We start from the raw sequence: 15,273 nt of genomic DNA, 5'->3' as shown, positions 1-15,273 counted from the left end.
ATGACTGACTCTTTTCATTATTGACAACTCAGCGTGGCAAATACAGTATGAAATATGTATTAGGTAAGTGTATAGTAGATGTTTATATTCACAAAGAAATGGAATCAAATAATTAAGACTGAACCTAATGGAGGAGTATATAATCTGCAACCTTCATTGTCTTGCTCTGACCATTTTCCTTGAAACTCCTTTATCTGAAGTATTTTGGTAAGATGTATTTCTTTAGAAATAATGGGGAAAGCCACTTTAGCCATTTTTTTAAGGATACTAAAGGACATGGAAAGCCTACATTGTTCTACCATGTATATAAGTTGGCCATATCTTTCTCACCCAAGCCAATTAATTTGTATACCCCTCCATTTGCCATATTCAGGTAGGCGTTAGGTGTAAAAGTGTGATCTACTCACAGTGGCACCATAATCACTGGATCCCACCTGCACACTTCTTAGGTGCCCTTACTCTGAACTGTTAGGTGGGAAGAATTTTATGGACATTTTCAGACCTATTGAACTATGCGAGGGGAAGCAGGGAGGGGGAACTATCTTGCTTACTAGGTAGGGGCTTTATAATTTGGGGGTTGAGTTCTCCTTTAATGAAACAGTCATCAATATCCAATCACAATAGCTTTTTTTCAGGTATGCCTAGTATAAATAATTCTAAAACAACTGGACTTGCTTTGTCCATGTCACATGCAAAATTACTTAGCATGAAGCTCGTGTTCTCATGTATGGGACAGGCACGTGCCTAGGGCGCAAATGTGGAGGGGCGCCAAGCACCGTACCTCTTTTGCCGCCTTACCCCTAGTTCTTGACTTGTGCACTTCAGCTTGACTTGTGCACTTCAGCTCCCAAGTGCACGCACCGCTGTGCGTGTGCACACGTCAGAAGGGTGCGATGTAGTCGGCTGGGTTGCATTGGGCGCCCGGCCGGCACAGATCCCTACACTGTGTTCTTAGTGACATGTGAATTACAACTATTGTCAATGCTCATAATATTGGCCTGAATCAGCTGTTTCTCTGCCAGTTTCTTCTGCCAATTGCTGAAGAAACTATTCATGTAATATTACAATTAGCCTTCCAAAAAAACACCCTCTGCCTATGGCACCTTCGCTCGCATCAGCCCTCTCATGTACCTGCACCCAGAGCCACTGAGTATTTCGGCACTGAAATCTTTTCCATGTTCCTGCACCCAGGTCAACTCAGTCTCTCCAGGTGCACGCACATCAGCAGAGGGACTGATTCTTAGCCTTATACCATTCATTTTAAGACATACTCAGAACCCACCATAACAATTACATTTTTGAAAACTACAGGGTATAATCACAGATAACAGTTATGTAGAAAGAAATATACACAAGGTCATCATGTTGCCTTCTCAACCCTCTAGAAACCTTCACAGGTTTTAAAATGATTTCTTTCTGACACTAACATTGATATCAGAGATAGGGCCTACTCAAATGTGTGGTACTGTACTTTAACATTCACTTTGTCATGTAAAATGTTCAAAATCTCTTTCAACCTGTTAAAGCAATTGGTCTAAGTTAATCACTAAATTAATCACATATGAAATTAGTACTGACTAGCTTAGTTGTTTTAATTTACCTCTTCAAACCAGTTTTGCTGTAAGGTTATTTTTTTTCAATAAGTTAAAACAGAAAAGAGACAATGACTTTGACCCCTGCAACTTTGTACTGCAAACAAAACATTTAGGGGCAGATTTATAAAAGGTCAAGGTGAATTTTCGAATGAAAAAAATTAGAATTTCGAGTTATTTTTTGTGTACTTCGACTAGGGAATAGTCCAAATTCGATTTGAATTTGAAAATTTTTTAAAAAATTCCAATATTGAAATTTATCATGTACTGTCGCTTTAAAAATTCAACTTCGACCATTCGCCATCTAAAACAAATTGCTGTTTTAGCCTATGGGGGACATCCTAGAACCAATTTGGAGTCAATTGGTGGACTTGGTGAAAAACTTAGAAGAATTCAATCTATTGCGATATTCCTTCAATTCCTATGATTCGAATTCAGCCGAATACTTTTTATAGAATGAGAATAGAATATATTTCTACTGCAGCACTGACTTGTCCAATTCTGATTGCTAAAGAACAACCAGCAACCATTTTAAGTGAACTACACCACCATGACACTTTTTGTCAATTAATAAAAACTCATCTCTAAATAACCCACACTCTGCTATTGTAATACTAAAAGGGTATGTGTGGGTCAAAATAACATTAGAAAGTTATTTAATTAAAAGGGGTATACTTTTCATATATCTTCAGATTGTTCACAGAGAAAGTTAACATAACATTATTTTAAAGAATACAGATATCTATTATTCTAAACAACGCAGGGCTGATTGTGTTGTGCTTCCTTCACAAGGTCAGCAACAAGAATGACCCTGAAAAATGCTTAAGTAGCCTGAATGGTCCTATTCCTGGCTCCTTAAATAAATATGCAAGTTCAGCACAAGCAAAACCAGTGAAGCAGCCAGAAAGGAACACTGACCTCTTTCACTGCTTCACCAAAGACTAATGAACTGCATTCATGCTTCTCCCCACTAGTTTCAGAGTCCTTTTAGAGACAGCTTGCAGATGTTTGAATACACTGGTTGTACAGATCATGTCTATGTCTGCCCAGGCACAATTCCACTTCCTCTTCATTGGCTGCAAGCATCTCTTTGGAAGGGACCTTTTCTGCCATTAAACTGTTATAATTAATAGCCAGGGACCTGTGGAATTGTTGCTTGTTTTAAGAAGCAATAATGTGTGTGTTTTTTACAATGACACAGTTTTATCATGATGAGCTGCTGAATAAAAATCACTCACTTCCTATCCCTGATGTAAGTCTCAAAAAGAGATCTGCATAATGCCTATGTTCAAAGTTCTTGTAATAATTGGAGAAAAAAGGGGAAATATACAAAAAAAAAAGCCAGAGAATTTGTTTCAGTCTGCAAAAACCTGAATATTGGGTGTTCTTCTTTTAGCTTTCTGGTGAGCCAAACACAAAGCAAAAGTAACAATAGTGTGACTTAAGAACAAAAAGATTGTTTAATAATAGACCAGCACAACACCTTGTGGTGTGGGTGCATTGTGGAGTAGGCTTTATCCCTCTGATTAAGACTTACCTTGTCACAAATGTCTGAGGTATCTAAAACAGCATATAGACAAGTCAGCAGCCTTTTGGAAAGAAGTGCTGTGGGTTGATGAAGCAAAAATGTAACACTTTGGTCACAATCACTAAACATTTGTTTAGGACAAAAAATGAACAGCATATAATGAAAAAACACCTTGCCAACTGTTTAACATGGGGGTTTGTCCATTATGCTTTGGAGATTGTGTGGCAGCCAGTCACACATGAAATATTGTAAGTGTAGAGGGAACCTTAATGTTAGCAAATTCTAGATGCCAATGTGAAACAGTCAGTCAAGAAGTTGAAAATGGCATGGCCCTTTCAACAATAATCCTAAAAATACTTCAAAGGCCACCAGGAGCTAATTGAAGAAAAACAAGCTGAATGTTTGGGAACGGCCCTCACAGTTATGCTGTGTGTAGAACGGAAACATGCAATTGTCCCAAGAAGATCTCAGAATTAGAAGTGATCTGCAAGGACATGTAAGCAAAAATCCTTAAAAGAACAGGTATACAGAGCATTTACAAGCTGTGATCTGTGCCAAAGGGAGTGGAGCTAAATACTGACCTGCTTGGGTGTCCAAACTTTGTACATGCCACAATTACTATTTTTCACTTACAGCATTTACTAGATATGTCATTTTGAAAAGGGGTGCTAAAACTTTTGCTTTCTCGAGGTAAAAGTTTCCTAGTAATTTGATCTCCTGGCTATTATGGTAAAAGTACACAGCATAACAACTCTATATTCTATAAAAGAACACAGCATAAAAACTCTATACTCCATATTTTATGTCTACTAGCTGAATTGTTGGTTAAGCATATTCTCTCCATCTGATGTAAAAGTAGGGTGCTTACATTTTTAAATATTTTGCTGTTTAACACTTGTACTTTGGTGACTATATTGAATGAAAGGGTGAAGATGATTCAGGCTAAGCTTGTTTGAGGGCAGATTTTGTTATGTAAGAGGATTTTCTATAACACAGATGCAGATTAACCAAAAGCACTTGCTATGAACTGTATAGGTGTGTTATCATATCCCCACCATAGAAACAGGTTGTCAAAGACGTGTGTTTTTTAATAATCAGTAATAATATGAAGTTTTTTATACTTCTGTACCACCATAGGCTGCTTTGTCTACTGTCTCTGTTAACCATGTTAACCAGGAATCCAGAGAAGCAAATGGAACACTAACCTCTTTTTGCACGTGCCTAGACCCACATGGTCCAGCACATCTGCCTGTTGATCAGACCCACGGTCTTTTGAGCTCCTAGATCAGTGACATTTTGCCTGTATTCAATATTAAATACCTGTGTGTTACACCATAACCAGGCCAGTTACAGGGTGTAAGCAAAGGAGGATTTGCATAAACAGGTATGGGATCCATTATTCGGAAAGAAAACGTTCAGAATTACAGGAAGGTGATCTCCCACAGACTCAGTTTTAATTAAATATATATTTTTTTATAATTTGTTTTTTTTCTGTAATAATAAAACAGTACCTTGTACTTTATCCCAACCAGGTCTGGGCTGGGAGTCAAAATAGGGCCAAACAGCCCCCCACCAGCCCACTAAATAATGACTGTCTATGGAATCTTATAACAGCCCCTCTAACTTTTGCCAGTATCCACAGATTTTCAGTTTGGGCCTTATCCCAACTAAGATTCATTATTGGAAGCAGAGCAGTCCTTTTGAGTTTAATTAATGTTTAAATGATTTTTAGTAGACTTAAGATATGGAAATCCATATTACAGATAGATCCCTTATCTGGAAAACCCCAGGTCACAGGCTGGATACAGGTCTACAAGCTCACTGTGAATCAAACAATATTTCGCTACTGGGGATTTCTTCTCCCTTTTCTCTCTTTTTTTGTTCCATTTTTGTTTTGTAGGTAATACCTTACTGGACTAAATGTAGCTTTATAAAAGAGATACAGAAAATTAAGAATCACTCAGGATCTGTGCACTTTTGCTTTTATATATGGTACTAATGGGTGTCAACAGTTTACATTTGTTTTAAGAATGTCCCATGTGTGTCACACAATTCAACGAGACTTGAGTATTACAAAAAAAAAAACAAGGTACTCCTGTTATATATCTAAAACCACTTAGCCTGTGCTCTTTACATTTATGGAGCTCTTGACATTTTACAATGAGCTAGTAAATATGTGTCATATAAGAAAAAAAAACCACTAGTGCAACTATAGAGAAAGCTCTTTACCAGGGCCCTAGTATCATTTCCAGCATTTGTAACTTACTCAACTGCCATGAGGCGAGTTGAGAAACTTGCCTCGGATGGCAGCAGCCAGCAAGAGATAAAATTCTGACCAGGGCCCTAGTGCCAGTCCCACATGGCACTAGGGCCCTTGTTCCATATATCTGGAGCCACAGCCGCCATTAGAAACCTTGGAGCTCCATACAAGTTATTTGTCCGAGTCCTTTGCATGAACACAAGCAAGTAGTACCAGCATTTTTGCCTGCACCTTTTTTATACACTAGACAAAAGACTAGCAGTAATTGTAGGTTTTGCCAGGACAAAATGTTGAACTTGCAACCGCTGGGGAGGGGGGGGGGCTGGCTAGTAACTAAAAGTTCCAGAGATAAGTTAACTGATAAGCTGCTGCAATATGTTTTGGAACATATCTTCTTAGCAAAATTTAGGTGGCCCAGTGATCTAGCTGTAGGGTCCAATAGCTATCCATTCCACTGCTGAAAAGTTCATACAGACGATAGCTCCAAATATTAAAAGTTGACTTACTCTATGGTAAGTAGTTTGTATAATGAGTTAAAGTAATTAATTAACGGGTGAAAAAGTCAGTCAATTAATTTGACTGACTATAGGTCTCTATAAAGCTATATTGCATAAAACAGCTCATATGTAAAACCCTGCTTTATGTAAATAAACCATTTTCATTATAATATGCTTTTTTAGTAGTACGTGCCATTGGGTAATCATGGATAGAAAATTGTCATTTTAATAATAGTAAACGTAAGCAACCATTTGAAAATCCTATGTGAAAATATGATCAGGTTTTTTTTAATGCTTTTTTTTGCTCCAGAACTTACTTGCAGTTAAATTTTTCCCTTTGACTTTAATGGCTTACATGAGGTTTCTAGCGGTGTAAAAAACGGTCAAATCTGCTGACGTGTGGCAGAAAATAAAACCCACACCTTAAAAATTCACCATTTATTTCACACAGCTTTTTACATCGTTGTTCTGGTGTTAATTTTGCACAGTATGATAAATAGGCCACTAAAGCTGGCCATAGATTTTAGCCTCATATCCGAAGAACGATCGTATGTCACAATCTTCCAATCTGGAACTGATCATTCAGATTAAATAAAGTAGTAAAAGAACAAATCAGATAATGTTCTGGCCATGACAGCAATCGTATGAAAGTTACCCATTGGTATCTTCAGATAGGCAATACATGCAGAGATATTATCTTTAGCTGACAGAAATCTTCTAACCTGTCTGATTGACTAAATGACTAATGGCCATTGTACGAATAATGTCGGGCAATCAACACACAGTCCGAAAATCGTGCAAAACAAATTTTCGTGTGACTTTATCTTTGTGTCTATGGCCAGCTTTAGTGTTTTAATTCATTGGGGGTAAGATGAGCAAGTTTCTGTGCAAATTACATAAGCTTCTAATTAAGTAATACAGGGTTTTGCGTAAATTGTGTAAGTTTTAACATAAGTTACTCAATTTGCATAACTTTGCACTACCCAGAGCTGTGTAATGTTTCATCCTGCAGGGTCAAAGCACATTTCATTCAGAACTATGTCACTATTAGGATACATATTTTTAAATTATTACATTTTAAAGGGGCTCATTTATCAACACTGGGCAAATTTGCCCATGGGCAGTTACCTATAGCAACCAATCAGTGGTTAGCTTTTTGAAGCCAGCTGCAAGTAGAACAAGGAATGCAGCAATCTGATTGGTTGCCATTGGTTACTGCCCATGAGCAAATTTGCCCAGTGTTGATAAATGACGCCCGTATGTTTTGCAGAGCTTTCACCATGTCCCATTACTGATAACATAACTGGTAATCTTTTGAAGTAAGCTTAATGTTTTGCTGTTGGTGTTATATGCAAAATACAATTCAGCCAGCACTCACCAGGAAATCAAATCTCCCATTTAGTAGTTAGGTGCACGTCATTCGGTGTCCACTCCAACCGACTCTGAAAATCCACACACACTGTAGCAGACAGCACCAACAGGAATATCTGTTTAAAAAGCCTTTATTTTGCTTTTCTTAGGCTTAACTGTCCTGATCATTAAGCCTAAGAAAAGCAAAATAAAGGCTTTTTAAAAAGATATTCCTGCTGTCTGCTACAGTGAGTGTTATAAATATGACAGTATTATAAACAAGCCCTAATGAAAACCTGTTTAAAAGCATATTGTCATGTGAAAACATGTTTTTTTTTCAAAACACATCAGTGAATAGTGATGATCCAGCAGACTTCTGCACTGCAATCTATTTTTCAAAAGAGCAAACTGATTTTTTTATATTTAATTTTGAAATTCGACATGGGGCTAGACATATTGTCAGTTTCCCAGGTGCCCCAAGTCATGACTTGTGCTCTGATAAACTTCAGTCACTCTTTACTGCTACACTGCAAGTTGGAGTGAAATCGCCCCCCTCCCTCCCCCCCCCAGCAGCCTAACAACAGAACAATGGGAAGGTAACCGGATAACAGCTCCCTGGTAGATATAAGAACAACCCTCAATAGTAAAAATCCAGGTCCCACTGCAACACCTTCAGTTACATTGAGTAGGAGAAACAATAGCCTGTCAGAAAGCAGTTCCATAGTGCAGCACTGGCTTTTTCTGAAAGCACATGAAAAGGCAAAATGACCTGAGATGACTGTCTACACACCAATATTACAACTGCAAAAATTTACACTGGTTGGTTCAGAAATTAAATTTTATATGATAAAGTGAATTACTTGCAGTGTAAACAGTGTTATTTAGAAATAAAAACTACAGAATACAAATCTTCACAGAATCCCTTTAAAGTTGGCATCTAATTTTTTTAAGGCTGAGTTTCTTCTTCGAGGGTCTGTGTCACGATTCAGTGTTTGAAGAAAAGAACATGCTACCAACTAACATGTGCACCATTTTATAATTGTGAGCCCTTGTTGCATTTTGTATAGATCAATATTTGTGTGTTTATTGAATGTGTAAAGTATACTCCCATCTATAGTACAGTGCTATAAATCTAAACAAATTAAATAGGATGTTTGTCCAAATAACGATTTATTTTATTACCTTATGAAAGAAAATGTTATTATAAGCATCTTCCCACTGTACATTAAATTATAAATGTAAATGTCAGTTAAATCTCAATGATTTTCAAGTTGTTTGTGAATATAATTGCTATTGGAATAACTGCTCTTAAATTCAGAAACAGAATAGCACCAATCAGCTTTCCTCTGGTCAAGATTCTTATTTGCATAGCGTCTTGCGCACTTTTGCCATTTTCCTTCTTAAAGTAAAGAGTTGGCTTCAGGAGAGCTGACTACAGATACAATGTTTAAATTGTTTGAATAATCAAGAGAAGTACTTACATTAGCAACCACTGACAAGCAACACATCAAGCCTGTTAGTGCACAGATGAGCGGATTTTGGTGTGAAATGCATACTTTCATGTTTTACATCTTTGCCTGTACATTTGAAATAACTTTACAGTAATTAAACCTTTTTAATTAATGTATATTGGAAAGTTGCTGACAATTAAAATAAAAAAACAAGAGGGAACTTGCTTTAAGGCTCTAGCACTGGATAATTCAAGTTGTAGACCAACAACATTAGAGGTTGGTACCAATAGTGCCATGGCCAGTGTTATGGCACCATTAAGTAGGACCAGTTAAACCTAGTGATCCATCTAGTATAGCTACCGCAGTGTTCTGGTAGCCTGTATTAGAAAACAGGCAACCCACTTTTATGAGAAAGGCCAGCAATAAAGTATAACTATTTCCTTTGCAACCATAGAGGATCCTGACAACAATATTTGCACTCCCGTAACAGTCAATATATGTGTAAAACATATAGGAAAGTTAAGACGGTCAAGCACACACACCAGTACTGTCATATACTTGATATAAAATGAAATATATGAAAACAAGACTTCTTAAATTGTAGGCAATTTTCCAGCTCTAATTAAAAAAAAAGGTAAATGGCACTGCACAAATAGAGGGGCCAATGTGATAATAATATTCATAGATATGTATATTTAAAAATATGGGTCTGGGTCATTACATCATTTGAACTTTGCACTAAAAGCTGTCATGGTGCACCATACACACCATACAAAATATCACAATACTATTCTGTATCTCCGTTTTAGCTCTGTTTTAATAAAGTTTAATAAAGGTTATTTTGCCCTTATGTTACCATCTGATGGTTTTATCAGAAACAAGCAAAACTATCCCCTCTATACCTATAGATCCTATGATCTCTCATGCCTCTCTTCATGAAGTACCAGCTTCCTCCCACTGTATATAACATACTTGTGTACCAGTATTCACTGCCTCACACTGTTTATATAGAGCCTGGACCACTCATTGGATATAGACACTTGAGGGTCTGCGCCTACTCCGCCTAGGGTGGCAGCTTTAAGGGGATGGCCCTCGGAATGCCTTTATGATAAATGTTTTTTTAAAATAAAACAAAAATACCTTTTCCCATGCTGCAGATATATTTTCTTGAAATCCTTGGGGGGGGGGGGTTGGGTCGCAGAGAGAGAGAGTGACATCATACACGTGTGCAGTGCATCTTGACATCCTGACATCACACACATTCGCAAAGAGGTCCACTGCCTAGGGCGGCATCAGACCAGAATACATTGCTGGAGAGGAGGCCCCCTCAGCAGCTAATGGCACTCTGCTACTGTATTTCCGCATGACAGGGGTACTGGAGGCTTTGTGAGAGGAAAGGTGTGTGTGTGTGTGTGTGTGTGTGTGTGAAAGGATAGGAGAGAATCCTTGGAAATAGTGTTTACTGACTGTGCAATGTATCTACTTTGTCAGAAACCACAGCCCCAGTCTGTAACCTGCCTCAGCAAGAATCTGTCCAATAAAAGTTTGTCCTGGTTCTTCACAATGTTGTGTACCATGCCAGATTCTTGTACTAAAGACTATTCTAGACCCGGACTGGCAATCTGTGGGTTTTGGCAAATGCCAGAGGGGCTGCCATAAGATGCCAGAGACAGTCAATATTTAGTGGGCTGGTGGGGTCTGATTAGGCCTCTCTGTACTTGTAATGCCAGGGCCTATGTTGACTCCCAGTCCAGACCTGGGCCGTTCATATGCTTCTCACTGTAATGGGTGTATACCAGCCTTGGGTAGCAACTCTACATACGCAAGTTGATTCCCATTACTATCCACAAGCTAGTGAGACATCAGCTATATGAGTGGTAGACCATTCTGTCAGGCATCGCCTAGTATCTCTTGAGGGTCCAAGCAGCTTGGCAGTCCCAGAGATTTTAGTTGTTCTAGGTCAGTTAGGCACCTTGCTATGGCCTCAGCCTAGCTAACTGCTGTACAGTCAGCCTGCCTGGGACTGATAATTTATAACACCCATTAAAGGGGTTGTTCACCTTTAAATTAAAGTAAATCTAGGATGGTGTAGAGAGTGATTTTCTGAGACAATTTGCAATTGAGTTTCATCTTTTATTACTTGTGCTATTCACGTTATTTAATTTTTTATTCAGAAGCTCTCCATTTTGCAAATCCAGAAATTTGGTTGCTAGTGCCCACATTACCCCAGCAGCCATGCATTGATTTGAATAAGAGACTGGACTATACATAGTAGAGGTTCTGAATAGAAAGACGCAGGACCGCCATCAGAAATTGCAGGGCCCCATACGACAAAATTTCCTGGGCCCCCTGGGCTGCACCCACCACAAGCCCCACCTACAGGTCCGCCCTCCCCACCCCCACAGGTCCGCCCCCCACCACACAGTAAAAAAACAAAGAAATATTGGTGGCTAGGGTTCCTACATGTTAATAAAAACTAAAAAGATATTGGTGGTCAGGGCCCCCCATAAAAAACATTTGTGGCCAGGGCCCCCCCATTAAAAAATATTGATGGCTAGGACCCCACATGAGAAAAGAAAAATTGGTGCCCAGGGCCCCACCCACATTATGAGAAAAGTGGTGGCCAGGGCCCCTTAAACGTACATGCCTTCCCGAAGTCAGCAGCTCTCAGAAAGTTGGGGGACCCGGCTAATCAAGTAAGTGTGGTGTGGCAGGGCCCCCCTTACCCTCGGGCCCCCTAAAACTCTCCCCCCTGATGGCTGCCCTGCAAAGACGAGTAATAAAAAGTATCAATAACAATAAATGTGTAGCCTTACAGAGCATGTGTTTTTATTGGTAAGCTGGAGTCAGAAAAAGGAAAAGACAAATATTTCATAACATATAAATAATAAAGACCAATTGAAAAGTTGCTTAGAATTGCCCATTGTGTGACATACTAAAAGTTAACTCAAAGGTGAATTACACCTTTAAAGCAGCAGCTAATAGGGTTAACTCCTATACAAGAGCAGTGAGCGTGACAAATGCATCTGCAGTCTGCAATTTGCACTGATTGAATCCAATGCTCTTATGAGCAGAGATCGATTCTCAGGGCCTGCTCTCACACAAGCGGCAGCTGCGCAATGACGCGCTCACGTGATGCAGCACAAAAGTCCTGCCACAAAGTATTCCTTGATATTACATCATTTCGCCATTTTCTGCTGTGCTTGGTACCTCTCCTAAAGTGAATGTCTGAAATTGTACTGCAGAAGAACGCTTTACATCGCACACACCTGACTGCCTCTGTTCTACAGAGCACATTTCGACTCCCGCCCTATCGTCATAAGCCCCGCCCCTGTTTCAGTCAGCGTTGCCCACATTTGCCGTCTCAGCGGCTCTCAGGAGCATGCGCAGAGGGTCGGCAACGGGTGTGGGCGTGGAAGTGAGAGGCAGAATTGCATTAGCTCCTGTGCTGAGCACTTGTGTTGTTTGTGCTATGGGGATTCTGCGCATTGGCTCTATCACTCGCGTTACCGGCTGGAGGAAGTGCGGGGGACATTCGGGGTGGCTGCAGTGACAGTTGCCGGGGGTTGTGTCGCAGGAGAGTTGTCAGGAGGAAGGCGCTGATTGTGCCCTTGCCATGTACAGGCAGCTGTGGCTGCTGCTGCTTCCTTGGATTCCTTGGGCATATGCCGAAGACAGCGCAATGGAGGAAATCGCCACAGAGAAGGAGGCAGAGGAGAGCCACCGGCAGGACAGTGTTAGTCTGCTGACCTTCATCCTCTTACTCACACTCACTATCCTCACCATCTGGCTCTTCAAGCACCGGCGGGCACGATTCTTGCATGAGACCGGCCTGGCCATGATATATGGTGAGTGACGAACTGGGTCAGACCCCTTGTGCCCCTCCTGTACTGACAAAGCCTGGATTGTGTGTGTGTGATCTCCTTAATGTAGCCCTGTAGTTATCCCTAAATGTGCAACTGCTGCGGGTTGTAGTTGTGCAGATGGGGGTGGGTTATAGGAGGGGAATGACCTCAGCTGTGCTATAATGAACATATCGCTCACCATCCATCTCTCCTGAATGGGCATTGCTCTGACTGACAAACAAGGCCTTGGGGAAATAACCCTTGGTTGTGAGATACTTGGTCAGTGATCATGAGGAGCATATTCAGTACTTATCCAACCTATACATCTCTATCAGGGGGGGGTTAATCATTCTGCTGTACAATTTGCCCCATGGTAAGGTTGAGGCTGGACCAAATTAGCATTTTGTTTTGTCACTTTATCCTCATAAGCAGATGGCTTTATTGGCAAAGCTCTCCAGTGTCATTCATTGGAGTTCCGCCTCCAAACATCTCCCTTCTTCTCACCCCAAAGCAAGTCCTGCCAATCATTCTGTTATGCCAGACCAGTACCCCTTGCACACTGTCTGATTGGAAAGAACGTGCATGAGAAGACTATTTATTTATATTTTGGGCAATGTTATTGCAAATAAGGAACCATTGAATTTATAAAGATAAACTGCAGCTGCGTATATAGGAGTTGATCTGTATCATCAGTATTTTAAGGCAACTTTGGGCGACTATTTGCATGTGCATTAGCGCAGGCGATTTTGCGCTGTAGCCTATGGGGAAAAACGCTAAGGCAGTTCGGGGAGATAGTCGCACAAAAGACGTGGCGATAAATCGCCAGGCGACAAAATCTCCCCAAATCTCCTCATCTGGCCTTACCCTAACTCAAACAAAGGATTGCTCATTTAACTGAAAGAGGAGGCGTTAAAAGAACTTGAGACTGCTAAGTGCTGGTGACTTTAAGTATTCATGATAGTGTCTTATTTCAGTCTGCATTTCCCCATAAAAGTGGTTTGCCTTGAACAGCACACTCAGGGTCACAGTACATTCTGGAACGTGATCTGCTGTGGTCTAGCCTTGTGCGGATGTAATTAGCTACATATGGTACTGGTAGTATAAATGCACATACACTGTATATTTGTATACTTTAGAACACAAGTCTCTTCTGAGATGCTCCTATGTTCAAGCAAGTTAATGATAATGGTGTGTTAGCAGAATATTCACTGTGCCTATTGGGCTGGAAGCCTTTGTTCCTACTGTGCATGTATTCTAATCGGCCTGCATGCATCAGAATAGTAAATCTCTCGCCCACTGACTCTGCCTGCCAAATGTAATCTTGTTGTAAATGTACTGTTTGTGATGGATTGCATGTGACTGCATTCTTTACCCCATTCATATCTGACTATAGAGCTCTGCTGTAACAGTTGGCCCATTTTGCTGTGACTGCAGAATAAAAGTATAGGGCAGCTCTGGTCATATAGTTCCGCTGGGTATGGAGAAAAAAACCCCCAGAATCTCTAATGAGCAGTGCTTTAGCTCAGATGATCCTGTCGCTTGAATGACTCCGTTTTCATATGTTAGAGCCATGCTAGTATAGATGATATGCAGGCACAAATCCATTTTAGGGTAGGACTACACGGACGTTTTCGGTGCGATCAGACACGCTGCGACAAATCACATGCGACGGAAATAAGGTAAGAGATAGAAATGTCGGATGAAGTTGCGTCGTTAATCCGGAGCGACACGACTGTCGGATGATAACTCAGCGTGCAGCGCCGAAACCAACCGTGTAGTTCTACCCTAAAAGTATTGTTATTCCTCATGTCAGAATGCCTTTAGAATGCCCAGTTCTTCTGTACAGGACCTTACTTGCTAAAAGAGAGAGACCGTTTCATTCTCATGGCTGTGTAAGCATGTGCTAGGGACTTCTGTTCAGACTTGTGACCGAGATACTTGGGACACCTATTACTGCATTTGTTCATTCTTATGCTTTAGATGCACAATGCATGCAGGGGGCTGTATAGTGTTCAGTGATAGCCACAGCCCTTTCATTTGACTGCCAAATACAATGTCTATGAAGGAAGTTTACGGTAAGGTGGCATTTTTGGGGAATTTCCACAATCCCAAGCTGACAAAAGTATCTGCCATGGACTGTGTGTTTTACATGTAAGGGAATGGTTAGCACTAACCTTTTCTCGGGGATTACTGTGGACATCAAAACATCATTTATGTTAGAACTGTTAGTCCTATAGTATTGATGTACGAGAAAAACTCAACCCATACCTAACCCTAACTCACAAAAACTATTACCTGCACCCGATCCTAATCCGCAAAATGTTGTAATTGTAGGACTCGCACCCATACCAGAGGTTTCTCACTCTGTACACTACTTCTGTGCCGGCCTCTGGTTCTAAGACTGGAAATATTCTGGAGCAGAGGAGGAGTGTACTTTCCCATGTCTGACCTGCACTCAACTGCAATAGTTAGCCAAATTTTATCCCAAACCGACCCAATCCATTGTCAACCCGTAGTTATCATGGGTTTCGGGTCAACCGCACATCACCAGCCCTTAGCTGGTTGGATAGCATCATAGTATCATTCTGCTTAACAGGCAAGTGCCACTTTGCACCAAGGTTTCACTGCAATCCAAAAACATATAACAGGCCTGCTTATTGGTGTTATTTCTTAGTCCTTATTATCTTTTTTTTTTTTTTTTTTTATACAAGCTTGTGTGTAGTTTGTTTTTATGACTTACTTTTATTCAA

At 40.3% G+C, this 15,273-nt stretch overlaps 1 protein-coding gene across 2 annotated transcripts in view; it reads left to right on the top strand.

Annotated features, from left to right (window-relative positions):
- Window positions 1-12,009: 12,009 nt before the first annotated feature.
- LOC108708439 (sodium/hydrogen exchanger 7) overlaps window positions 12,010-15,273 on the top strand; it is a 53,326-nt gene continuing 50,062 nt past the window's right edge. The window contains exon 1 of one of the 2 annotated variants that reach the window (XM_041582383.1): window positions 12,010-12,526. In XM_041582383.1, the coding sequence (XP_041438317.1) occupies window positions 12,295-12,526 (232 nt within the window). In that variant the 5' untranslated portion in view covers window positions 12,010-12,294. The remainder of the gene's footprint in view (window positions 12,527-15,273) is intronic. The other variant, XM_018247141.2, reaches the window with a different exon arrangement.

This window comes from Xenopus laevis, chromosome 2L (assembly GCF_017654675.1).
Source record: "Xenopus laevis strain J_2021 chromosome 2L, Xenopus_laevis_v10.1, whole genome shotgun sequence".
Lineage (NCBI taxonomy): Eukaryota > Metazoa > Chordata > Amphibia > Anura > Pipidae > Xenopus > Xenopus laevis.
Note: the sequence above shows the minus strand (reverse complement) of the source record. Positions and strands in the feature narration are given on the sequence as shown.